This window comes from Hippoglossus hippoglossus, chromosome 2, assembly GCF_009819705.1.
Source record: "Hippoglossus hippoglossus isolate fHipHip1 chromosome 2, fHipHip1.pri, whole genome shotgun sequence".
Lineage (NCBI taxonomy): Eukaryota > Metazoa > Chordata > Actinopteri > Pleuronectiformes > Pleuronectidae > Hippoglossus > Hippoglossus hippoglossus.
This window is the reverse complement of record NC_047152.1, coordinates 7,997,066-8,022,107: the sequence shown is the minus strand read 5'-3', so window position 1 is coordinate 8,022,107 and position 25,042 is coordinate 7,997,066. Positions and strand designations below refer to the sequence as shown.

The 25,042-nt window shown below is 44.8% G+C and overlaps 2 protein-coding genes and 1 long non-coding RNA gene across 15 annotated transcripts in view; 2 read left to right on the top strand and 1 right to left on the bottom strand.

Moving 5' to 3' along the window:
* The first annotated feature begins 181 nt into the window (after positions 1 to 181).
* Positions 182 to 16,451, top strand: LOC117775028 (transmembrane protein 47-like). 2 transcript variants are annotated; one of them, XM_034607770.1, is made up of 4 exons: positions 182 to 617; positions 8,864 to 8,902; positions 9,046 to 9,186; positions 11,298 to 16,451. In XM_034607770.1, exons 1-4 carry the CDS (start codon positions 389 to 391, stop codon positions 11,474 to 11,476), a joined length of 588 nt encoding a protein of 195 aa, XP_034463661.1. In that variant the 5' UTR covers positions 182 to 388; the 3' UTR covers positions 11,477 to 16,451. The 2 variants fall into 2 exon arrangements, with proteins under 2 accessions (XP_034463661.1, XP_034463672.1); XM_034607781.1 differs by lacking the exon at positions 8,864 to 8,902 and having other exon boundaries at positions 185 to 617; positions 11,298 to 16,444.
* On the bottom strand, positions 10,064 to 10,785 carry LOC117775170. The gene is made up of 2 exons (XR_004616204.1): positions 10,309 to 10,785; positions 10,064 to 10,122 (listed from the first exon to the last, which is right to left on the bottom strand). It is a non-coding gene; the product is annotated as an uncharacterized LOC117775170 (long non-coding RNA).
* Positions 16,452 to 19,388: 2,937 nt separating the features above from the next.
* dmd (dystrophin) overlaps positions 19,389 to 25,042 on the top strand; it is a 177,103-nt gene continuing 171,449 nt past the window's right edge. For 9 of the 12 annotated variants that reach the window (XM_034605352.1, XM_034605431.1, XM_034605452.1 and 6 more), the window contains exon 1: positions 19,390 to 19,864. In XM_034605352.1, coding sequence (XP_034461243.1) covers positions 19,783 to 19,864 — 82 coding nt within the window. In that variant the 5' untranslated portion in view covers positions 19,390 to 19,782. Of the gene's footprint in view, positions 19,865 to 25,042 lie in introns of all 12 variants that reach the window. The other 3 variants (XM_034605421.1, XM_034605459.1, XM_034605394.1) reach the window with 2 other exon arrangements.

The following is a 25,042-nucleotide window of genomic DNA, read 5'->3' as shown; positions in this document are numbered from 1 at the left end:
ATGCAAAGTTGAAAGTGTGATTATGCGAGGGGATAAAAGCTACTGGAATTATATCATAGTCAGATAAATACAAAAATCCAAAGTATGATATTATTTAAAACACGAAACAAACCGAGGACTATGTGGTCTTTTGTCTCTAGGACCCTGTAGCACCTGCTGGTCCCTCAGAGCCTTGACGTCAGCGCAGTAAACACAGAGGTCTCCGGTGCGCCACAGGCGGAGCGTCCGTCCAGCGCGCAACGCAGGCGGCTGCGGGGGCTCCAGCACCGGCAGCATCCACCGCACTCAGCGGAGACTCTGCGTGAGGAGGGGACGCACCGGCGCGCAGCACAGATCCACATCCAGAGCATCCTCCCCCGGGGTCCGGACCCTCTCCTGCCTCCTCACCATGTCCTCTGCTGTCACGGAGACGGAGGAGTCGGCGCGCAGCTCCCCGCTCACTCCGCTCAAACTGGTCGGACTGGTCTGCGTGTTCCTGGCGCTCTGTCTGGACGTGGGAGCCGTGATGAGCCCGGCGTGGGTGACCGCCGACGACCAGTACTACCTGTCCCTGTGGGAGTCCTGCTGGAAGCCGGCGAGCACCGAGAACTGGCAGTGCAGCAGCACGTTGGGCTCAGGTAACGGGGAGCTGGGGGGGCGGTTTCCCAATGCATGCATGGAGCTTTTTAAAGAGAATAACGTCCTGTCCCATGCGCACTGGACAGGACGCACGGTTGTTTACAGTTCTGGCACAAAGAGTTGTTCTGATTGACAGCAGGAGATGGAGCTGATGAAGATGATGGAGGAATGCTTCATCACCTGTAGAGGGGTAGAGGGAAACAAGCCATAGAGAGATATTGTCCTGCCCAGTATGGTGGCTCCCCACTGTCTCTATCCAACCATATCAAAGCCTCATCCTGACAGCCCCTGTGACTCCACTGGGGAGCTCCACATTAATTATTGTGGAGGTGAAGTGAAGGGATGTTCCTGGGCTGGAGTACACTTCAAACAGAATCACACTCAAAGTAAGTTGAGGTGATTTGATCCGAGCCTTTGACTGTGAAGAGAAAATGGATCAGAGATAGAAATGTAACTTTGGTGCAGGATTAACCAGCTGCATCAGGATGACAGACGCCCCCCCCCTCAAAAAGCTGCAGGCATGTGACATTTTGGAAACATACGAACACGGGTGCACAAGGCGCCGACTGCCACGGGTCTTTCACAGAGGGGTTTGTGGAGAAATGGAGGTGGAGCACCGGTGGGCTGCAAGGTCTGTTAAATGTATCAAATCTGGCACAATTAGGTGATTAATCCGACAGAAATCAATAACAAATCTGATAATTAGTCAATTGCTTATGTCATATTCAGCAATAATGCACAAATTGAGTTGTTCCAGCGTCTCAGAATATTTTCCTTAGCTTAGCGGCGGGTACAGCCCCAAATGAAAGTTTTGTGTTTGTAATTTATGTTCCAAATTAATGGTTAAAAAGCATTATGGCGTCTGAAAGGGTTTTTAAACCCAATCGTAAGACTATAAAACAAAATTATTAATTCACCAGAACATACTCGTGGATCCATTTAGGGAAATAGGAATAAAATATGAAGCCTTGGTCAGAAGTGATGCTCTTTATTCTCAGGCTCTTTACTTTATAACAGTGACCATCTAGATGACTAATGCAGCAAAAGCACCTCCACCTCCATGGTGAGGCATGTGAGCTCTGCTGGGTGTTGTCCTACCGGCATCTAATTAATTCATTTTTCAACAGAGGCGAAGGAGGAAGAGGAGGTTAAAAAGAAAACGCTTCTGGTGCAAAGCTCGATACGAAGCTCCTCCACGTCTCCTTCTAACTTTTTTATGATCCACCCCCTTCTTTTGTTGTCTAGATAGCGGCCTTGTTGTTGTGCCCGGGAGAGGACCTGCAGTTTGAGGGCAGGGCAGGAGAGGTTGATGTCAGATGTTGGTTTGGTTTCCAGGGAAACGGAGTTCATGAGCGTTACTTTAATTGAGTAGAAATGACTTCACTCACTCTGACAGGAGGAGCTGACTGCTGCTAATTACTTAAGATGACACCTATCTATCTCTCTGTCTATATCTCTCTATCTCTCGCTCTCTATCCTTCCAGCCATCTTTACCACACACATATTTTTTCCAGACACACACGCACACACACACTGTCTGATTGTATGTGTGTGTGTGTGTGTGTGTGTGTGTGTGTGTGTGTGTGTGTGTGTGTGTGTGTGTGTGTGTGTGTGTGTGTGTGTGTGTGTGTGTGTGTGTGTGCATTCGTAGCAACTGCACAGTGTGTGCGTGTATCTGGATGCAAGTGAATGGCTGCAGTGTTTCCTTTTGTGTCTGTGTTTGTGACATACAGCCTGGGTGTCTGCATGTCAGTGCAAATTAGTGTGTGTGTGTGTGTGTGTGTGTGTGTGTGTGTGTGTGTGTGTGTGTGTGTGTGTGTGTGTGTGTGTGTGTGTGTGTGTGTGTGTGTGTGTGTGTGTGTGTGTGTGTGTGTGTGTGTGTGTGTCTACCAAGTAGAGGAGACCTATTTCTGGACAGTCTCCTCTGAAGCCCAGCTGAATATTTCATGTCACTCTCTGATTTCTCTGTTGTTGCATGTCTGCACCTTCTCTCCTAAGACTCACACAGACACACACACACACACACACACACACACACACACTGACAGGCACAATTTGTGACCGCAACTCTCAGCCCTTCCTTCCTTTCTTTCTGTCCCTCTCTCACACACACACACACACACACACACACATCCAGTCTCCAGACCAGGACTCCCTAATTAGGCGCCTTGGCGTGGCGGGTGTGTGTTGGCTCGTAAGTGTGTGAGCCTTACCAATGCACACACTGATGTTAAAAAATAAATCACTCCCTGTTTGGCCAGTTCCCCTCGGCTTGTTCTAGAGACAGAGACAGACCAAAGCAGCCGTTTCTTTAAATTTAGCTCATCCTTTTCATTCAGCGTGACAGTGCTGCCCCTGCTGGAGTTCGCAGGTACTCGGCAAGGGGATGTTTGATCCTCCCGGGCCCCCGTACCGCTGTAAGTAGAGAAAGATCAATATCCAAATTGGATTCCTTTTTTCCAAGTGCCCTTAAGGCCCAGTCACACCAGCTTTTAGAATTCTGAACCTTTGTGGCGATTGTAATACGTTCCAGGGGAATCGCCAGGATTAGCAGATCAGTGGATTTGCTCATGGGGCTGAGTCAAATCTGCTTGAATTTTTAAAGTTAAAGTTTGTACGAAACAAGTTTTCACTGGAAAATAAGATAAAGAAAAACAGCATTGTATAGTCTTCAGTTTCCCCTCTAAAAACAAACCGCAAAACACATTATATTCTATTACCTTTTACCAGCATGAATAACAACACTTCTACACACCTTAGCTATTTAAACGACTCTACAGGAGAAAAACTGATATTTAACCAAGAAACTCATTAAAACCAGGAACTTCAGAGCCTAATTGAGTCAAATGAAGTAATTAGACGAGGTGTAAAGTGGCCTCGGGTCTCTTAAGAGCTGAGGTACACCAGGGTTAGACGGATGAGGGAGCAAGTTCCTCAGGTTCCATGAATCTGGCCTCGCCTCCAACAACAAGCAATAGAGAAGCTCTGTTCAGTTGAGTTCTGTGATCGTCTAATACCTCAGTCGGCGTAAGGAATCATTTATTCACAACATCAGCAGCCTCTAATTAATTTAACTGAGAGAAACTCAAAGGCACAAAGGAAGTTATTATTTTGAATTGCAATTTTAGATACAAATCACATTTCTCTGCATTTCACTTTGTAGCTGTTTGTTGTATTTTTTTGAAAGTACAGTTGTGTTAGATGGATTTTACACACACACACACACACACACACACACACACACACACACACACACACACACACACACACACACACACACACACACACACACACACACACACACACACACACACACACACACACACACACAGAATTTACACCTGTAAGCCAGCTCACTTTCCTTTTCTCTTTATTCTCTCTCTGCCTCACAGTAAATCCCTTCTTCTCCTCCTCCCACAGACTTAACAGCAACATATTCTCCTTCATTCATTCATTCATTCCTCCTATTGTCCCTTTTAGCATCTTCCTCCCTCGGATCTGCTCTTCCCCTCTTCCTCATCCTGTCTTTCTTTTTCCTCTCTCTCTTTCTTTAACAACTACTACTACCACCAATAGCTTTGTCATTCATCTGACCTTGAGAGAAGATTTCCCGGACTCACTGTCAGATTTGGTTACAACCTGAAATGATAAAACCACCACTTCTCTCTCTCTCTCTCTCTCTCTCTCTCTCTCTCTCTCTCTCTCTCTCTCTCTCTCTCTCTCTCTCTCTCTCTCACGATATGTAGTTAATTTAACCAAGGATTACAAAGATGTGGTTTTTACAGCATATTAACTCATTAATATTTACTACTATGAAACTAAATGACTGAAGACACACTCAGAGTTGTGATTTTAAATGAATGTTGAGCAGAGGTGAAGGCTTTAGCCCGTTTGCTCCCTTGTTCTCTGGTCTTTGTTGTCACCGATTTGAGGTAATTCACCATCGAAGCCCCAAAAACCCTGTGATTGTTGACTCCTCGCTCTCTGCCCCTCTCATCTTTCACTATCAGGCTATCGATCCATCCACTGCTTCTCTCCCAGCCCTTCATCTGTGCTCCTAAACGAATTGTCTTTTGTCTCGGTCCTCAATCCTGCTCCCAGCTTTTCATCTCCTTTTCTGTTTGTCATTCATTTTACCCTCCTGTCTTCCTCCCTTCCCCACCTCCTTTCCCCTTCTCTTCCCTGAGGGCTTCATTGTTACATTTCTAATGTTAATCATATCCCCTTTGTAATTTCACCATCCTCAGCCCTCTCCATCTCCATCTCTCAGTTCCATTTTCTCCAGGGTCAAACCTCCTCTCCCTCCTTCTCCTCCTCTCCCTCTTCACCTCCTCCCTCCTCCCTCACCCCCTTCATCCCCTCCTTTCCTATGACTCCATCTCTCCTCTCAGTGAGGCCCCAGAGACACCCCGTTCTATTTGTAGCTGCTGAACGAGGAATGGGAAATGATGTGGCATTCAGTTCTGTGGCAGACAGACAGGGGAATAGCAAGGAACCCACAGCCGCCGCCCCCCCCCCCCCCCCCCCCCCTGTCTGCCAGAGCCAAACCACACACACACACACACACACACACACACACACACACACACACACACACACACACACACACACACACACAGGGATGTGCGTATGCCCAGACAAATAGATCTGCAGCAGCATATAAAAACCTGTCCTCTTAAACAATTTTTTTATTATCTTCAATATATAGTAGTTATTCCTCTTTGGATTTTTTCCCATCTGCCACATTCATTTGGTTCATCAGCTTGTACGAATTAAAATAATCGGTTGGATCTGCTGTGTGAAAAAAACAATATTAGACTGATTATAAATTATTATCACGTAATTAACATAAACCCCCAAAAGATATGTAGATACTTGAGTCACTGTGATCGTCTACAACAAAACGTCTTCTTGTTTTTCCATCCTTCCATTTGAACTAATACGCTTTTCTTTTAAAGTTAATCTTCAATTTTTATAAATTTGTTTAATTTGAATTGCAGATTTTAATTAAATTCAAATGATGAATCTAGAGTCTGCTTGGTTATTGGTAATTTGGTGCCTTGTAGTTTCATCCCCGCCGCTTCCAAGCCCTCTGTCCTTTCAGGGGAAGCTAAATATGAAAACCTGATGGACCACCTGAGCCTCCTGAGAGCTTGGTTTTCACTCTGCGCCTCCATCCCTCCATCCCTCCATCCCTCCATCCCTCCATCCCTCCATCCCTCCATCCCTCCACCTCCATTCTTCCACCCCATGCATATCTAGTTGCATTTCTGATACAGGGCGACTTTTGGGGCATCTCTCAGGGGGCATCTGATTTACCTCAGTCTTGTTGCTTTTGTAGAGTTGACCTCTAGTGATTCCTTGTTTTTCTTTTGCTTGAAGGGCCAACCTAAAAAAAACAGATCAGCCTTACAGGGTCCATCCAGCCCTGCATCCATCCAGGTCGCCGGCGTATATTAAAGGATGAAACGACTACATTTGGTTTTCATGTCATCCTTGTTGCCAGGAAAGGTGTTTGACCAGACGGCCGTCCTAATCAGCAACATCTTTCAAACTGCTTTTTAAGTTGCTTTATAATTTTAATAATACAGTACCTCATATATCTTTATCTCTCCCTCCTTCCTTCTGCTCTCTATCGCTCTCAATAATCTTTCCTTCCCACTTGCTCATCTTTAATTTCCTCCCTCTTTCTCTGCCTATCACTATCCATCTCTGCATCTCATCTCCTCGCTCGCTCTAAATCTCTCATCTCTCCTTATCTCTCTCCTCCTCCATCCGTCGTTCATTCCACATTAGAGCAGTAAATTTAGGCATTGGCTGTATTTATACATTATGCGTAGTGAAATAAAAAAGATGAATTCACTTAAATAGCTCTGCAGTGAAGCAATCTGCTGTGCAGTGACTTTGGCTCCACACCCACAGCTCCAGTTCTCTGACAGATGTGCTTCATCTATGTTTCATCCAGAACTTGCAGTTCGATGTTTATCTGTTAGAAGCTAGTGTCTGTCCTTAAGGAGTACAGATTATTTAAGTCCTGTGTTTTGCATGATAGCCCTCTCAGGTTTGGTGGTGGTGGGGTTTTACTGCAGTTTACATTCGCCTGCCAATTTGACAGCCCCACATCTGATCACAGCGTGAGGGCTGACAGGTGGAAGAAAAGGTCAGAGAAACAGTCAGAGCTTTTCTGCCTGTGGATTAAATGACAAGACGTGTGTGTGAGTCGTGCTCTCCTGTCTTATGTTGAGCATGGATGAGCCTTAAAAGCTTCACTATCATATCTTTAATTTAGACTCAATCAGTTTGCTGGCTTTGCAGAAGCGAATTAAAGTTTTTAGTTCCTACCTACTAAATGTATTCAGAAAGAAAGTGGTGAGAATTTTCATTTTGTGTTATTTGCACATATTGGACTGATGGAAAATTTGTGCAGTCTCTGTTTATTAACCCCAAAAAGTCCATGTACCAACTGGACGGATGTTAGCGGTGTGTGTGTGTGTGTGTGTGTGTGTGTGTGTGTGTGTGTGTGTGTGTGTGTGTGTGTGTGTGTGTGTGTGTGTGTGTGTGTGTGTGTGTGTGTGTGTGTGTGTGTGTGTGTGTGTGTCTGATGGCTCAGCTCAGTCTCAGAGCTCACCAGGAACTCCACTTCTTTCTCTTATTTCTCTCCATGTGTCTCACAGTTTTTCTCTTGTCTCTGCACGTTTATGATGTAATTCTTGGTTCATGAAGCCCTGGGATACGTGTAGGCTTTTTGCTCAAGTTAAAACATTTCCAGCTCCTCGCGTCTTTATGTGACGTGACGTATATTTCATGTTCACATCTCGTCTCTCTGTTCTCCTTGTGTTAAGTTGTGCAGAGTATAAAACCTGCGCTGGCTGAGCACAGCAGCCGAATACGCACAAATGTTGACATTGATGCAATATTTGCTCTCAAGTTTGTGTGACTTTGTAAATTAGTTTGTATCTGTGTGTGTGTGTGTGTGTGTGTGTGTGTGTGTGTGTGTGTGTGTGTGTGTGTGTGTGTGCTAGTTTGGTGCTCCCTCTGTCTGTCTCTCTCTCTCTCTCTCTCTCTCTCTCTCTCTCTCTCTCTCTCTGTCTATATATATATATGTATATATACGTACATGCAGAGAGACTTTTGACAACGTGCCAGCAAAGCTCTTTAGCTGAAGCTTTTTGTCAGCTCAGGTATACTAAGTGCTTTCTCTCTTCATTACTTTCACTCGGCACTGCTCTGTCCCCAGCCCCTTCACGCCCTCCTCCTCACCCCTCAGCCCCTCTCTCCCCCTCTGCCTTCACCCTCCTCCTCCTCCTCCTCCTCCTCCTCCTCCTCCTCCTCCTGCCCTTCTCCTCCTGTTGGCATTTCTTTTCATGCTGCCCTCTCTCTGTCCTTGTAACATTATGCCAGCGCCCCTCCACCCGCATGTGTCTCCTCTCTTATCCCCCCTCACCCTCTCGGAGATGCTCGCCGCCACGTTGCCACTGAGCCTCTCTTCATTTAACTTGTCTCTCCTGTTTTTCCTCAGTTCCCCCTGCTTCCTTGATTCCCTCTGTTTTTTTTGTGCCGGTCTATTTACTCATTTGTTCCTCAATTGCTTTTATACTTCCTCCATCTCTCCTTTCTCCCTTTCATTCATTCACCTTCCATCGTTCTTTCCTTCTATCTGCTTTTCATACCTTGCCTCCCGAGCTTCCTTCCTTCCTTCCACTGGCTGTTTAAACCTTATTCCCTCTTTTCTTTCACACGATATGTCATCACTTCCTTTTCATACCTTTATTCTCCCCTTTCTTAACTTTCTCCATCCTAACTTCCTCCCTTAATGTCTTTCCTTCTAAACCTCTTCATCTATTCCATCCTCCTTCACTCTTCCTTTTACCTTCCACCATTTCCTTCTTTCCATCTTTCCATTGCACTCATTCTTTCCTTTTCTCGTCCCCCTTTCTTCTTTATTACCTTCCCTTGACATACCATCCTTCCTTAACTCTCCAATCTTTCCATGCATCCTTTAAATCTTCACCTCCTATTTATTACCTTTTTCCTGTCCTCCTTCTCTTGTTCCTTCCATTTCCCTTTCTTGTCTTTCTTCCATGTGCTTTAACTTTCCGTCATAAATATACTCCGTGTTTTATTGTTCGTTCCTCCCTCTCTCATGCCTTCCACACTCCTTCTCTCCCTGATCAACATACTCGGTAAAGGCAGTAATATATAAAATGTCAAATCAAATAATGTTTGGCTCTGTCTCTCCTCCCAGGTCACCATCAAGGTCTTGTGCATTTCATTTTTAGCTCTGGTTTGCATATTGCATTTATTCATGAATGTAAACTAAATGTTTAACCTTTCCTTTGAGGTCACTCTTTTCTTCCTACGTCTCTTAACCACGTTTTCTGTCCATCTTCCTCCTCTCTCTCTGCCCCTCCTGCCCTGCCCACCCAGACTGGCAGGTTGCTACACTGGCCCTGTTGCTAGGGGGTGGAGCCCTGGTGCTGATGTCATTCCTGGTTGCTCTGGTCGCCGTGTGCATCGGGACGAGACGGCGATTTTACGCACCCGTCGCTTTCATGCTCTTCGCTGCAGGTCAGTGAACACATGAGCACCAGAACTGTCCAGACACAATCACACCAGTCCTGGGTTAAAGGCCACTCATTCATTATGCACTAAAATACTCTGCTGAGTGACTCACACACACAAACAGATTACTTAATTAACCAATTTAGACAAGGTAACTGGAAGGTTGCAGGGTAATCACATTGAAAACTGACATGCATTTAAATGATAATCCTCACTGACTGATTAAGAAGGCACACAGACTGCACGCTCACATTCTCATTCACAATCCCCCTCGCCCTCAAACTCATTTAGACAAAATCCTATTTTTATGATTGGAGCCCAGCAGGGTCGCAGCGGGCGTCACGCCTGTCCGTTTAATTTCCCCTGTCAGCCCCAATCTGGAGTTGGACAACTGTGAAGTTTCTACATTCTCACCTCCCAGAATAATATGAAAATGTCATTTTTCTTTTAGAGGAATGTTTGATTTTGCATGTGTTTCCTGTGAGAGGGTTTTCTCAATTTCACTGTGCAAATCACAGAAGCCAAACACGGCACTGAAGTGGAAATAACTTAGAAGGATTGTGCAGAGATTTAGAGACGCATTGTGATTTGTCATTAACTGGAACTTTTCTTATCCCCAAAAACTGCTTTCAAAGTGTGTGTGAAAAATTAAAATGAAAAGCGTGAAAGGACGAGAATTAAACATCCATATTATTTCTGGATTGACATTTGACTGCTCCTTCAAATAGAATCATTTTGCATGCTGCAGGGATTGAGAAGCTTTTCTCTCTTTAGCCTCAGCAAACAAACACACACGGGAACATCTACAGCTTGAAAACATGCTGACAAGTGGAGTAGGAGTGCCACTGGTTCTGCATGTATTATACTTATAGTTAGAATTTTAATGTCTTTAATTTAGTCTCCTGGATGCTGCTGGAAGTTTTGTTATTTCAACACAAGTAACTATGATCTGAGCAATGCTAGTGTAAGTTAATTGGTTGGAAAACTGAATTAAAAAAAATCCTAATTATGTCTTCTTGTGGGTCTTACCATAAACTAGTTTTAAACTAATGTGTCCCTAGCCTTATTGATCATCATCATTATTATTCACTCATTTATTTATTCATTAATAATTCACTAATTATCTACAGAGGTGCTGCATTATTTTAATAATATAACAATTTTAGATCATTTTAGAGCTTGGGAAAGGGAGATCAGTGATTGATGAATAATTGAACATACAAACAAACTGTAAAAACTTGTTTTACCATAACGAGAGAGGGAGAAAATAGTAAAAAGTGTTTTTTGGGTGGACTATAAAGCGTCCCCCAGTGAACGATAGATCACATACTCACTTCCCAACAAGCAACCACCTCTTTAAGGCTTGTTTTTCACGCCGCCTGTGTTAATATTTGTGTTTTGGTGAAATTATGCAGCCCGTGTATTTAGTTTTTCATGCAGGAAAGTGCCAGAGCTTGTTTGTGTTCCCACAAGATGAATTCCCTTTGAAGAAATAATGATTGATGGCTTCTCCTGTGTTGCGCTGCCATCCATCCCTTCCCCCGTCTCCCCCACACCCCCCCCCGTCCTTTTACTTTCACCTTCCCTCATCCCTCCATCTCTTCCTTTCCCACACTTGAACCTTTTGTCCATCTCTGACCCTTCTGATCAAGTTTGATTTATTTAGTTATTCCACAATGTGCTTCACGAGCTGAATGACTCGTCCTCAGGGCATGCAGATCTTTTCTCCACCTAGTTGACGCTCATTTCTGTTATTTTTCTAGTATTTCTTAACTGCTTAGTACATGACTGCTATAAAAAAAAGGAAAAACTGTATGTGACCAAATCCCATGAAGCCAAAACTCATTAAACTTTACAGGAGACCCATTTTACATCAGAGAGAGAGTTTGTTCTGAACGTACTTTGTGATTCAATTATTAATCAAGGAAGTAGAGATAAAATATTGACACCCTACTGGGAAATGCATCATGTTGAAGCTTTAAGAACAACAATACTTTGAAATGTGATTCATTCATGCACATTAATCTGAGGTTAAACTGATCAGCATAGCCTCGGACACGGCAAGACCTTCTAGTTTTTTCTTTCCCTTGTAGTAATCCCTTCTGCGTCTCTTTCAGTTGTCCTCCAGGCCTGCAGCTTGGTCCTCTACCCCATCAAGTTCATCGAGAGCATCAACCTGAGGATCTACCACGAGTTCAACTGGGGCTACGGCCTGGCCTGGGGCGGGACCATCTTCTCCTTCGGCGGGGGAATCCTGTACTGCCTCAATCCCAAGAACTACGAGGAGTACTATTAGGTCAGGTTCAAGGTGGAGACTCTACAGTTACATGCCAGGAGGGGTGTTCGGGGGGTTGGGTGGGGGTTGGAGTTTGTGTGGGTGGTGATGGTGGTGGGGCAGCTTTTAAAGGTTCAGTTCCAAAGAACTGTGAGGAATACTGTCCACTGGATTACGGTCTGGAGATTTATTTTCTTGCCTTCACTCAACATAAGTGTGGGAGCTGAGACTGATGGGTATTTGAACCGGCAGCCAAAAAGTCAGCAGGCCCGTCCTGGGCAGGGGTGGGGGGATGGGTAGGGGTCTTACTGGTTTACTCCAAGGACTTGTGACACAGCTGGGACACACTGGAAACCATCTTCCTTGTGAACGAAACAACAAGAACTGCTGGATTTTGGTCACCAGTGACAACCCACTACTAAAGAAACAAGATGTCGGACTGGGAGGCTTTTACCGCACGTTTACACACGCATGCACATGCAAAAAGAAATGTATATCTTCACCTGTTAACATCAAATTCTTGTGCTTGACATCTTCAAAAAGCCCCAGACCCTTTCTCCATCTGTACATCATCATCATCATCACCATCATCCTCATCATCAGTGGCACTTAGAGTTGTTTGCTTTCCAAACGTCCTCTGTAGTTCCTTCACTTTCTCAAGGACGTGGAAGAGGCTCAGACGCCACAGTTGCGCCTCATAAGACAGATAGATTACTCTTGTGGGGGGGAGGTAAGAGAGGGGAATAAAATGAAGACACCTGATCAATATTCTGTTATCGAACCACTTGTCTGTTAGTGTGGCAACCCACAGGGTGTGCACGGGCGGCTGTCACGATTGATCAGCCATGGTCGGAGGTGTGAGACGGGGCTGCACTCAGCCGCCTCCTGGGGTCTGCTAAATTTCAGGTCCCTGTTGAGGGAAGTTTTTATGCATCGCGACATTCGGAGCATCCTTCCTCCTCTGGTTCAGCACGATGAAGTGTCCTCTCTGTGGCCATGTTTACATGCACAACAGTGGTGTACGAGAGTTCAGATTTATGAATCTTAAGTGCCCGTCTCAGCTGGAGGGAGAGAGAAGTCCAGAAGTCCCCCCCCCCCCCGCCTGGCCATGCATAGAGACTTCAGAGCGAGTGTTTGATTTGTCTGTTCTGGGTCACTGTAGAAACGTGGACTTACTCTATATGTAGATCTCATTGTGAGGTACAAAAAACACAATGATTCTCAGTTTCAGGTGATGATACATTCATGAAAACACAACTATGAACAGGCCTAAATTATACACACTGGTCATTTAAGTGTTTCTAATTCAGAAAAATCATTTTATCATCTGAAATTAAAGTTCATTCATAATAATGGCAAAGCCTTCCTCCCAGAATGAGCAATCGGTGCATTACTATATGCATGTAAACACAGCCACTGAAGCTGACTATTTATAAACCACAGCAGTGTATCTAGGCCACGTTTCATTAACAGTAAATTGCTCTCTCCTTGTCTGCAGTAAATGTCAGGGATCAGTGGAGAAAACGCCTGGCATGCAGCTGCTGGCTCGGAGAGAGCAAATGTCAAATGTCGCCATGAATGGCTGCTTGTACAGATATCGACAATAAGGATTGTTTTGTAGCATCACCTCCTTTCAGAAAAGATCATCCCACAGAAGCTGCGTAATTGAACATAAACAGTGTTTATCTCGTTTCCACTGCCCTCAGGGTTTGGCTCTAATCAGCTGGTGTTTGGGTGGTCAAGGATCCAGCGTCATTCCTGGACGGAGCCATGTATTGTAACTTCGAAGCTGATTTTGAACTTGAGATTGGGTGATAAAACAGGCAGATGCTGCTATTTTTATCTGTCATTCTGCAAAAACATTGTGTTCTCAGCTCCCCTGTGTGCTGAATTACTTACCCTCACCCCGTGACCTCCATCCTGCATTCAAAACACAGTCTGTAATTTCACTAGTGCACCAGGGAGCCAGAATGTAAAATATGACATTTTGGAAATACAAACGGTATCTTTATCTGTACTCGCAGTTGTCTCATATTTGCTGCGGCGCTGACAAGCACCCATCACCCCAAAATAGGATCTAGGCTTCCTCCCTTGCCACCTTAACAAATGTGGACCTGTGCAGCCACCATACGACTCGTGCAGCAGGCAGAAGTCCTTTTGTTTTATAGGAAGTGACACGACACAGACAAATCATCTCCTCTGTTGTTGACGATGAAAAGTGGTGTTTGTCTTTCTGCCTGTCAGTACAACACTACTACTGAGATCTGATGTGACGTACAGGTGACAGTATACATTACTGCCTCATACGGGGTGTCAATAAAATACCTACTGAGATAAATAAAACACCTATACACTGTACAAGTTGGGAATTAGGGTTATACAATGTTAATTGCAGCTCTTAAGAGAGGAATTCATTTGACTAATCACTGAGCACAGATCGAATAATGACGACCTCCAGTAAAGAGTAACCTGTGAGAAATGAGAGGTAACAGTGCAATTAAATCTGAATTGTTTGTTGTGTTATACTGAAGGAATAAAACAACATCGCTGGAGGAGATGTAATATGTTATTATTATAATATGATTTTAAATAAGGAGGATTTATTGATTATTAATATCAGGAATGTCTCAGACATTGTCTCAGAAAGTTTCAGAATCCCATGGAAGGTTGAAACTGAGTCTTTCCCACAACTCTCTTTCCTATTTAACATCTTTGTGACTGACACACCTGCCATCTGTGACTCAACCTGCACCTTCTTTCAAAATCACTTTCTCTTGCCATCTTCATACCAAATCAGATCAGATGTGGAGACATCTGTTTTCCTCACTCTTACAAATGTCAAAGTTGAAAAAGACCTGTCCTAGCTGCAGGGGGTGACTGGGAGTGCATGAGCTGGTATATCGTACCTATCTCAAGGTGCAACCTGTGAACCCAGAGCTTGTGATCCATCAGCTGCTGAAGCTGAGGGGTCTTCTCACTTGTGGACTTAGTGAGACGATCTCTGTCAATCTGAGACGCTGTGAAGTGTCAGGACTGAATCTGTCAGAGACGCTCGGCTCATATCAAGTGTTTCAAAGAAGAAGTTCTGCTGGCTGTCATCTTTCCTCCTTTAGATCTTCCCTCTCCTCTTCGCCTCCCGATGAACATTGATCTCTGATGCAACCGATTTGAGACCCTTGATGTGCAATCACACTCAAGTTCTAAAGCTGAGCAGATGTCTGTACCCCAAAATCAGATCACTCACCATCACAGCTCCATATTTAACATGTACTTGTTAAGTAATTTGTCATTCTCGATATAGCAACTCCTAAACATTCATTGGTTACTTCCTCTTCCCCTGCACTTACCTAGTACAGTGTGTATTTCATTGCTACCCACGGACAAACTATTTACACTGCAGCTTTACGAGCTGTAATCTGGAGCATTAATGGACAGGGTAAACTTGTGGGCACGATGTGGTGGAGAGTGAAGCCACTTAATCTCACTTTACAAGCTCTTTCAGGCAGCCGTAAACCTCCTGATGTAAATTCACTGTGTGTTTACTCTCAACTGATGGACGTCAGGTGAAAATAGGCAACAAGGGCACCAGAGTCCTTCAACGTCCTTGTGTGGATTGAAAGTCCCCGTGCAGTTTGTTGAGCACTGAGTGAAAACAGAAAGAGTGCCCACTTTTACAGCCAGGATTCCATTATTCATACCGAGCTATGTGGGTCAGCGGGTGCATTTCAGCACGCTAAGTTTAAAAGATGTCACTGCTGGTCGCTGACGGGGCTCCAGTTAATCAGTATCTGCCTTTGTTTGGTCACTAGATTTCTTTTGGCAGCGCTCCGTGTCACATGACTCGGTGTGTTGTCGCTCCCGAGGGGAACAGAAGCCCTGAAACGATGGACTGTAATAGAGATCATCACCACCAGTATGATGTTCAGTATGGTCGCTACTGTATTTAATACTGTATGATCACTGCTTAGTGAGAGTGTTTTTGTTACCTAGAAACGTCTCTGTGCTTTGGTGGTATAGAGGGGCCTTAGGCACTAACACTGTAACAGACCTGGGCTCAAACATACAGGAATGCTTTCAAATATCCTCATCCTCATACTGGAAGGACTAAAAGAACAGTTTCATACTTTAAATAAATTATTTCAAATATAATCAAATATTCCTGATTTGCAGATACAAACGCTCTTAAATGGGGATAACTCCTCTGCCAGATATTTCCAGATCAAAGACTCCCTGCTTTATTGTGTAGTAGTTGTAACATTGTGCAGCTGTTTCATTCACACATCTTTAATCCCTGAGGTGGCCGTGCAGCATTTGGCAGAGCAGAAAACAAACGTACAGTAACGTGGAGCAGATGCAGTCGCTGCATGTCCTGATTCTTAATTGGCAGCAGAAATCAGTGTCAGTTGCAGTGATGAGCCTCTGATTATAAATGACAATGTAAATGTGCCTGCGCTACTTTCACAACTGACCTACATGCTTTGATTTTTAATGAAGCACTTCACTGTGTTTCTGTTTAAATTAGATTATTTGTGTTCGGCCTCTCGGTGTAATTTCAACGGGGTCATATACAAATTTGAGGATGTGAACGCCCCCGGTGTTCTCGGGCCTAAAGGGCGTCTGACCCACGCTGCTTCCTTGTATGTTTCATCCCAGGTCTGACTCGTAGTTATTAGCATTTGTTTGGTTATTAATTCGCTGATGAGAAGTAGAGGCTCGCAAACAGAGACGGCTCTGTTTGATGCATCATCTCCCAGTAGACTGCAGAGAAACGCTGTCTAATGATGAGCGTAGGGATTTAGGCTGTTTGTGTGTGTGTGTGTGTGTGTGAATGACAGCAGAAGACTGTAATTGTGTCTGATAGAAAGAGGAAGACTGTGTGTGTGTGTGTGTGTGTGTTGGCATGTTTTAGATGCCGTTGTAGAGATGTCAGTAATCAGCATTTATCTCTTTGTACGTTGGAACATTAAAGCACTGAACAGAATATCTCACTCTTGATCTCACTCTGTTGTTTCTTTTGTCACCTCTCTGAATATGTATTGTCGTGTTTTCTGATAGAACCAGGGAGGTCACCAGCTGCTTTCCAGGTACGCTGACGTAACCACAGTTAGCAGATGGTGCAGGTGCTTCCAGAAAAAGACTAAACAAACACACACAGGATAATAAATCTGTCTTTTCCCTCATTAATTCAGTCATTAAGTTAAGGATTCATCTGTAGTGTAAATTCTCTGTGTGTGCCTCTGTCCTTTTTAATGCTGACGTCTCCAAACTCAGATTTGGAATTGAAGCTGGTTTTTAAACCCCAAAGGCAAAATGTGTGCATTTGACAACAGCAGAGATTTATAAATACATGAGGATAAATTGCAGGTAGCTCATGTTGAAGCTACTAGAACAGAGAATCACGACACAATCCACATACTGTCACTTCTGTTACTAAACTTAAACCACTGGATGCTAGTTATCACAGATTTTGAGAGTCAAGTATCATTAGGCATCACAGACGGGGGGTGCTGCACCTTTAACCACACAGATTTTGACTAGTTTGCTCAAAGGCCGCCTCTTAACAAACATTCCTCCTGCCAATTAGGAGTTGAAGTGCCAATTACTAACGCACGGTGAGGCTCTGTGGGGTCAGAGCACTTGACCACAACAACAGTTTCTCCAGAAAACACAAAGCAAATACTGACATCATTTCAACATTTAGCCCCACGAGGCCTGGATTTTTATTTTTATTTTTCAACTGCAAACAGCCAGTGAGCAACAAAAAGAGCCCCAGGTCTGTTTTTCTGGAAATGGAGCACTTTGTGATTGCTGCTGTGACGAGCACACTTCACTGCAGGAAACATCAAGTTCCCTGCAAGAGACAGGAACTCATCACGTTACATAAACGTCCGTGGCGATGCTGCACATGGGAAACTGTGGCTGCAGCAGTGAAACGCTCTGGGACACTCCACCCGCTGCCAAAGAACCTCCAGGAGAGTCGCAGGTCTGTGATGAAGCGGCGCCTTGTCAACCTGGATTAACGCTCATCATCGCCCTAAGTACACTTGACGTCTGCCACAATCAACTTCTGTGAAACACAAACACACAATCAGGGGGCGGCTGAATGATCTGAACCTAACAAACAACACTCCACTGAATGGTGTCAACCTCTCATTTAGTTATTTTAGAATCAGCTGCAGCTTCGTGTTGTTTTCTTGGTCCTGAGGGAGAAGAATTAAGAAAAACCTCTTTCCAAGATTCTCTGGCCCAGTTCACAGAAGAGACTGTTCTCTCTAACCTGTGGTTATACTGCCCCCAGCTGTACGAACTGTGCCAGTGTGTTTTAAAGCCATGATTCTCCACAGGCATGTAACAAAATTAAAGTGCCCCTCCCCTTTTGAATGTGTTTTGCTTATTGTTCCTTCTCTTGGATGTTTAACAAAAGGACGCACCAGCAAGTCTCTGATATCACAACAAGTTGGAGGCTAATTCTGAATTTATTCAAAGAGTAACTTTGACGTCACTGTTACCATGGTTACAAGTGATGCTTGGTGGGGTCAGAGGTGAAACTGGAAACTTCTCCTCCTGGTGTTAAATCGCTCTTGATGACACAAAAGAACAAGGACGTGTCAACACAGGAATTCATAGGACTGTGACTTCAGCAGGTTTACATCATCCCAACATCCCTGAGAGGAGCAGCTGAGCGACGTACAGTAAGTGCATGTTACCCCCCCCCCCCCCCACACACACACACACACACACACACACACACTCTCCGTGTGAAGACAGCAGCACCTGGTCCGTCCCGCCGGCGGCTGCATGCCTGGGAATCCCAGTCAGGCCCCGAGTTTCTGTTTTTGGAACTCTTCATTCACTCCCAGCTCAGCCCCTGCCGGCTTCTCAGTACTGGTGAATAACCGAGACCCTGAGACCAGAGCAGCGCCCAGATCCATCATATCATCGGATCTATTAATAGCTATACGGTCTTAAGTGCGTGCCACGCCGTGCTGTAATGGAGCCATTACAGTAAAGCACGCCCTGCTCCTGGAGACCCAAAGTGGGCACATCACTTTATCAACAGATCTGATATTAATAGGCCAGGTCTGTAACAGCTAACTACAGTAAGGGGGCACTTTCCCACCAGAGAGGAGGGACTTTATTTTCTGCATCTGAGGTAACAGAGGCCTCATGTGATGGTTTGAAGACTTTAAAAACAACTGGTCCAGGGACGGGGACAGAGGGGCCACTGGTCCCAGCTTGAATCTGATTGGCCCCTAAGGTGCTTTCTAAGCTTTCATTTTCAAAATAAATTAAGTGATGTGCGGCTTTGCTCAAAATACACGAATGGGTCAGTGACGGAGCAGCAGTTTACATTTGCTTCCAATCTGTGCGTCTTTTGACTGAAGACTTTATTGTCCCCAAGGATAAATTAGTTTTGACAGCCAGTTCCTCACAGACACATGTCAACACACAGGACACCCACAGGTAGGACAGTACAACCCATGAAACATGAAACAGACCATCGGCTTCACGTGTTCAACTCTGGTGAACTTTGACCCACAGTATTCTCTTAGTGTGTGACCGACCGGGCCCTGAACTGTGCTCTGCACTGAATCAGGAATTCTGCATGGATGTTGGCCCCTCTTTGAAAATTGAGGCCCCCGATTTAGAAAAATCCCAGATCCTCCCCTGAACTGGTCCCTCACTGGAAAGTGAATCACTTTCTCATGTTTTAAACTCATGAACATCACAATGTTAGAACTTTATAAACCAATGAGCATGAAAGTAAACACTAAACTCACATTTTGATCAGACTCATGGAGAGAAGCTGTATACACGGCCCTGTGTTGACATTGGCTGGTGACCTGTCACGTGAGCACCACCCACTGGGAGGTGAAAGTTGGTCGACTCACCTTGACGCGCCGCCGCCTCTTCCTCTTCCTCCTCCTCCTCCTCCTCATCCCTGTGTACGGAAATACTCTTCCCACCGGTGGTGTCCGCCGGGTGTCACATTTTACGCATGGCGTCCGTCGAAGGGAATGGGAGCCCGGCGCAGCGCCACCTCGAAGCACCCTGCTCCTATTTAGAGGTGGGAATGCTCCCGGCTGCCCCCCCTGCCCGCACACCTGCTCCTCTCCGTCAGCCCCAGTGTGACAGCCCGGCCGGTCCTCCTCCTCCTGCTGCTCCTGCCTGCCACCCCGGAGCTCCGTGCCTCTGGCCGTGTGTTGTGGATCAGCTCTCTGGGTGTCTCCTCGCTGCTGCCGGTGGATTTAACCTGCTTGTTTAGTTCTGTCTCACTCCTGCTTGTTAACTTTGTTTCTGTCTTTACACCCGGTGCCCTGTCATCGATGGCGGAGGGTGTGCGCCCCGAGGACTACTGCGATGAGCCGGCGGAGGACGACTTTGGGGAGATCATCAAGTGTCGATCTGGTAGGAGACCACAGCTTCCCTCTAGTGTGTCTGTGTGTGTGTTGCTGTATATTGATGTGCCCCCCCAGGCAGACCAGATGCTTGTGTATGTAATATTAAAGACCCTCTGTCCACTCATGCTAAAGTGCCCTGCAGAGGATGCAACCCCTCAGAAATGAGCCCACACTCCATCACTGACACCAGGATCTTCATTTACCAACACAGTAGAAGTCATGAGCTGTACTCTGTGCCTCCTCTTCCTCCTTTTGAGCACCACACCTCCTCCTGGTTGCACCCAGGCTGCTGTTTGGTGCAGATGTGATGGAAGAAACTGGTTAAACTCAGAGTTACACACTTGCCTGCATGTGGCAGATGTAATTATGATGATGTGTGATTACAGAGACTCTGTCGCCACATGGCTCCGTTTCCAGTGCTTAGAATGAAGTGAACAGGTACATGCTGTAGATCTGACAAAGAACACTGCTGTGTGTGTGTGTGTGTGTGTGTGTGTGTGTGTGTGTGTGTGTGTGTGTGTGTGTGTGTGAGAGAGTGTGTTATTCCTCTAGTTGATTGGATGAGCTATTTTTCATGTGTTCTGTGTGCAGTCTACTCTGAGACGTTGTCAAATTACTAGTGATTGCTTTGGAGGATTTAAAGTGGGTGTGCCCGGACACTTTGCTTCCTCTCCCTGCTGTTGGTCCTTGTGTTTCTGAACAGCAGGACTACATTTCACATGAAACAACCTCTTTCCTCTGGTTGCATAGACAATACTGGGTCTTTGTTGCATTTTCAATCCTTAAAATTAAATTTTACTCTCAGAATTATTTTCCTTCAAGTTGCAAAATGATGGAGAAAACACACTAAAGCATAATTCTCTACTAGTTATGATGAATAAAGACAAAAAGCTGTTCATTTATGCCATGATGCTGTGGTGCAGTTTGTAAAACTTGCAACACTTGATAATTTACTATCAAGTGAAATTTTGATGTTCATTTACTACATTTTATATTTCTGTCAGGTTCCCACTAAATAAAAGGAACTGTGAGTAAAGTAAAGTAAAGTAAAGTATTATAATATTAAAAAGTCTATAACCCCTGAAATGTAGTGGGGTATCAGTATAAAGTAGTCATCCACCACTGTCCTCAGCTATAGGTCGGTGTGCTGGAAACACAAAGCAGATCATGGAAGCATACAACAGCCCATAAATGCTGCCGCTCCCACCGATGTGATAATCTTGTTTGCAGAGGCTATTTATATCCTGTGAAATTCCACATGGAGCGTGTTTACTTCACGTAAATCCACCTCTTTACTCAAATCCCTGAACTGTCCAGCTCTAGTTCCACATCATGAATCTTCTGCAGAACGAAATCAGGGCTGGAATGTTTCCGGGCTAACTCGCCACCCGTGCCCCACCCAGGGCTAAAACCGTCCCGGGTGAAAGTGATGTCTGTGGGGGCCTCGCGGCGCGTTGGGATGAGACGGAGGCCGTGGAGGTTTTATCTCCCGTTATAGCGCTTGTAAATACTGGGTGACCTATAATTGTCCACTGAGTCAAACACAGTGACTGAGACGGACAGGTGGACGGTAGAGTTGACACAGTCTGGGACAGGTCGAGGTGAATTTCCTCTCGTCCACTTGTCTCTCTGTCTGTGTAAATAACTTTTTTCTGTCTGCTTAAATAAAACGGTCTCTCTCTCTCTCTCTCTCTCTCTCTCTCTCTCTCTCTCTCTCTCTCTCTCTCTCTCTCTCTCTCTCTCATCTCCGTGTGTGTGTGTTTTCCCCGTCCTCCCCGGGTACAGCTGGTGGGTCATCTCATGCTGGAAATAGCGGTCAGCTGGCCTGTTGGTCGGCTGCAGCGTGGTGTCAGATAGCCTTCTTTGGAGGGCTGCCACCCCCCCCCCCCCTTCCTCTCTATCTTCTCTTTCCATCTCTCACTCCCTTTTTCCAACTTCCCCTCTTCCATTGCTTTCAGTTTTCTCCACGCCCCCCCTCTCTCCATCTGTCTTCTTACGTCTCCCTCGTCCTCTGTTTTTATTCCAAATCCTCTGCTTTTGCTTTAGTCCCGAACAAAAGCGTCTTTTTCTTCGTTCTTTCCCAGTGAAACTTTGATTTTTTTGTATGTTTCTGTCTCTCTCTCTCTTTTTAAATGACCTCGTCTCTCTCTCTCTCTCTATCCTTGTCATATTTTACCACCCGGACTGTCTGACAGGAGCTAAATGTAGCTGTCTGTCTCTGTGCTGAAGGCCCCACTGCACATAGTTGACATATATACACATATATACTTTCTGATGTAATGTTGCCATGTACCCAGACATCCACATTTAAACCACTTCTAATTTATGCACAAACCTTGGAAATAGGTAGGTTGATTTTTAAATGATTAAATGTAAAATAGTTTAAGAAAATTCCCGTCACAAATATTTTCATGAACATTTTTATGCACCAGTGGCCGGAGGCTTTTATGTTTTGTGGATTTGTCCATTCTTGTAACACGATATCTCAAGAACGCCCTGAGGGAGTTTTTTTCAAATTTGGTACAAACTTTCAATGGATAGACGATGAACTTAGATTTTGGTGGTTGAAGGTCAAAGGTCAAGGTCACAGTGGCCTCTTGTACATGATTGTGGCCTGTTGAACATGATTTCTCAAGTCTGGCTTTTGGGAATTTCTTTGAATGTGTGTGTGTCTATGTTCTTTTATAAATTGGCTTTAATATTGTTGACATTATCAACATCGACAACCTTTAAGCGGGTGTGTACAGGGATCTACACGTGTGTGTAACATTGTCCGCCTTGTTGCTATGCTTAGCACGTCCATAACCACCTTGCTATTACCCATCATTCCTTGGCTAGACACAGGCCCCTGAACGCTTATCCTGATTGGAGCAGACAGGCAGGTATAGATTCAGGCGCTGCTGTGGACAGCTGCCCCCGAAGGACCCCTCTGAATTCAGGGTTTCATATAATTCTTCATATATATCTTATAGAATATGATAGAAAGCTTTTATTGTGTTTTACTTCTATGAACCCAACACCTCTCTTCACGTTTTCTGACTAATCGAGTCACCCCATTGGTCGCTCAGCTGAGTGTTCCACCCTTCCTATTGGCTGTTGCTTTTCCAAACAGATTCTGTGCTAAGCGTTTTATCATGGCCTCATGAAGAGCGTCTTGTTTCTGTTGGCTGCTCCTGTGCTCGGAGTCAGGTGTTGTTCCCAGTTAACACCATCTGACAGCGCTGTCAGCAGCCCGGCAGGAGAGTTACTCTCTGGGGTGTGGTATGATTTCATAACTGAGACCAAGATGAAGTTATGTCCCTATGAAAAAACAGGAATGAAGGAATCCTCACTGACCCTCCTTGACTTTTACATTTCATTTCTATCACTCTATCTCCTCCTCCACACACAACCCTGACACAACACCAGCTACACACTGCACACGTAGTGTTGGAATGATGAAAATGAAACAATGCTGGGACTAATTTGTCAAGCCTGACTGAGGAACACCATTCGGGAAATTAAATTTTGAAGTCGGTAGAATGCTTCATAAAATAGGAGCGGGCCTAACAGCAATGAAAATGTAACCAGGAGTTGTAATAGGAGAGAATGTTGCATGGAGAATCAGTTACAGCTCAGAGGTAAAAGAACCCGGTTTCTATACAGACTGAATATTCAATGATAAATGAGAACATTCAGTGAGTTGTTACGAAATTCACAAGCAATATAAAACCAGTTCGAATCCACAATAAGATTATTTACACTTAAATCAACGTGCATTAATGATAAATAATATGATGGAACCAAAAATGTATTTTCATTAATTACAGCTGTATTTTAATGTGGATTCCCAGTGAGAATCTGCAGTCGGACTCGCAAAACTTCTGGCACCAACATCCTCACTTTAAAATTAAAATGATGACACACATGAGCTGCAATCATTTTAATATATGGCCGACGTTTCCGCCTCACCTGCTTTCTCAAGGTCGCACCTCGAGCAAGGTTAAACTCATCACTCTTCCCCTACATGGCATTTTACTTTATTTAGCCAGGCCTAGAAGAAAACACAGTTTAAAAAACCCAAACTCTGACACCATTCTCTGAGAATATAACCGAGTAATGATGATGATGGACAGAAGATGGCAGCAAAGGCACCTGCTGGCTTTGTAGCTGTTCTCTGAGAGACTTGCTGAGATGCAGGCGCTGAGGATGGATGTGAGGGAGCCCATCGGCCGGTTCATGGGAGGTTTGAGTCTGACTCTGTGTGAGAGAGAGGTGGGTCGATACGAAAGAGAGAGAGAGAGAGAGAGAGAGAGAGAGAGAGGACGTAGGGGAAAGCAAAACAAGATGGTGAAGGAGAACGGTTACTGTGGTTTTCTCGTGGGTGGTTGAAGAAAGAGACGGAGACGTGATGGATATGAACACACTCTGTGTCAGGGTGGAGCGCAGGGCTCACTTGTGACCCACATGGAGTTTCTGGGTCACTTCAGATCAGAAGAGGAGGAGGAGGAGGAGGAGGAAAAGGAGGAGGTGGTGGTGAGGGTGTGTGGGGATGCTGTAATGAGACGGATCCCAGAGGAGCCTTCGCCTCAATGACACACTCACACTGGGCTTTGAACCAGAGGCTGAATCCGAGTCCCCGCTGCGTTTGGATTAGTTTGGATTTAAACTCATCAAGCAGTGGATCAATAGCTGTAGTTAACTTTAAAACTGTCAAAGTGATATAAGTTAGTCTTTAATACAAAGAAAGACGAGTGATATTGGCTCTTAAACATAAATAAATCTCTGATTATAGATCTCAGGTTATCTATGTCTTTGTGACGAGTAACTTGTGTTGTAGACCCTGGATTGATTTTGGATCATTCTTCCTTCGGGACGCACCTCATGTCCTTATCACCAAAAGCTTGTGTATGACTCCCCTTTTTCATCCTGAGATATTTATATATACACCATCAGTTAGAGAGGGGTGAAGGTAATGTAATGAAAAATAGGAGCGACCAGAAAATGTAGACAAGACACAGCAATAGGGTTGGTACTGTTTGCATGAGAGAAGCTTTTCACATTTTCAAGCCACAGGAGAAAAAAAAAGTGTCATTTCCTTAAAGCCTGAAAGAAATAAACTGTAGCAGGTTTCTGGGAGCAGCCTCTTCAGACTGTGTACGCTGCCTGGAAATAACAAGCTAACTCGTATAAATGATAGAAAGAG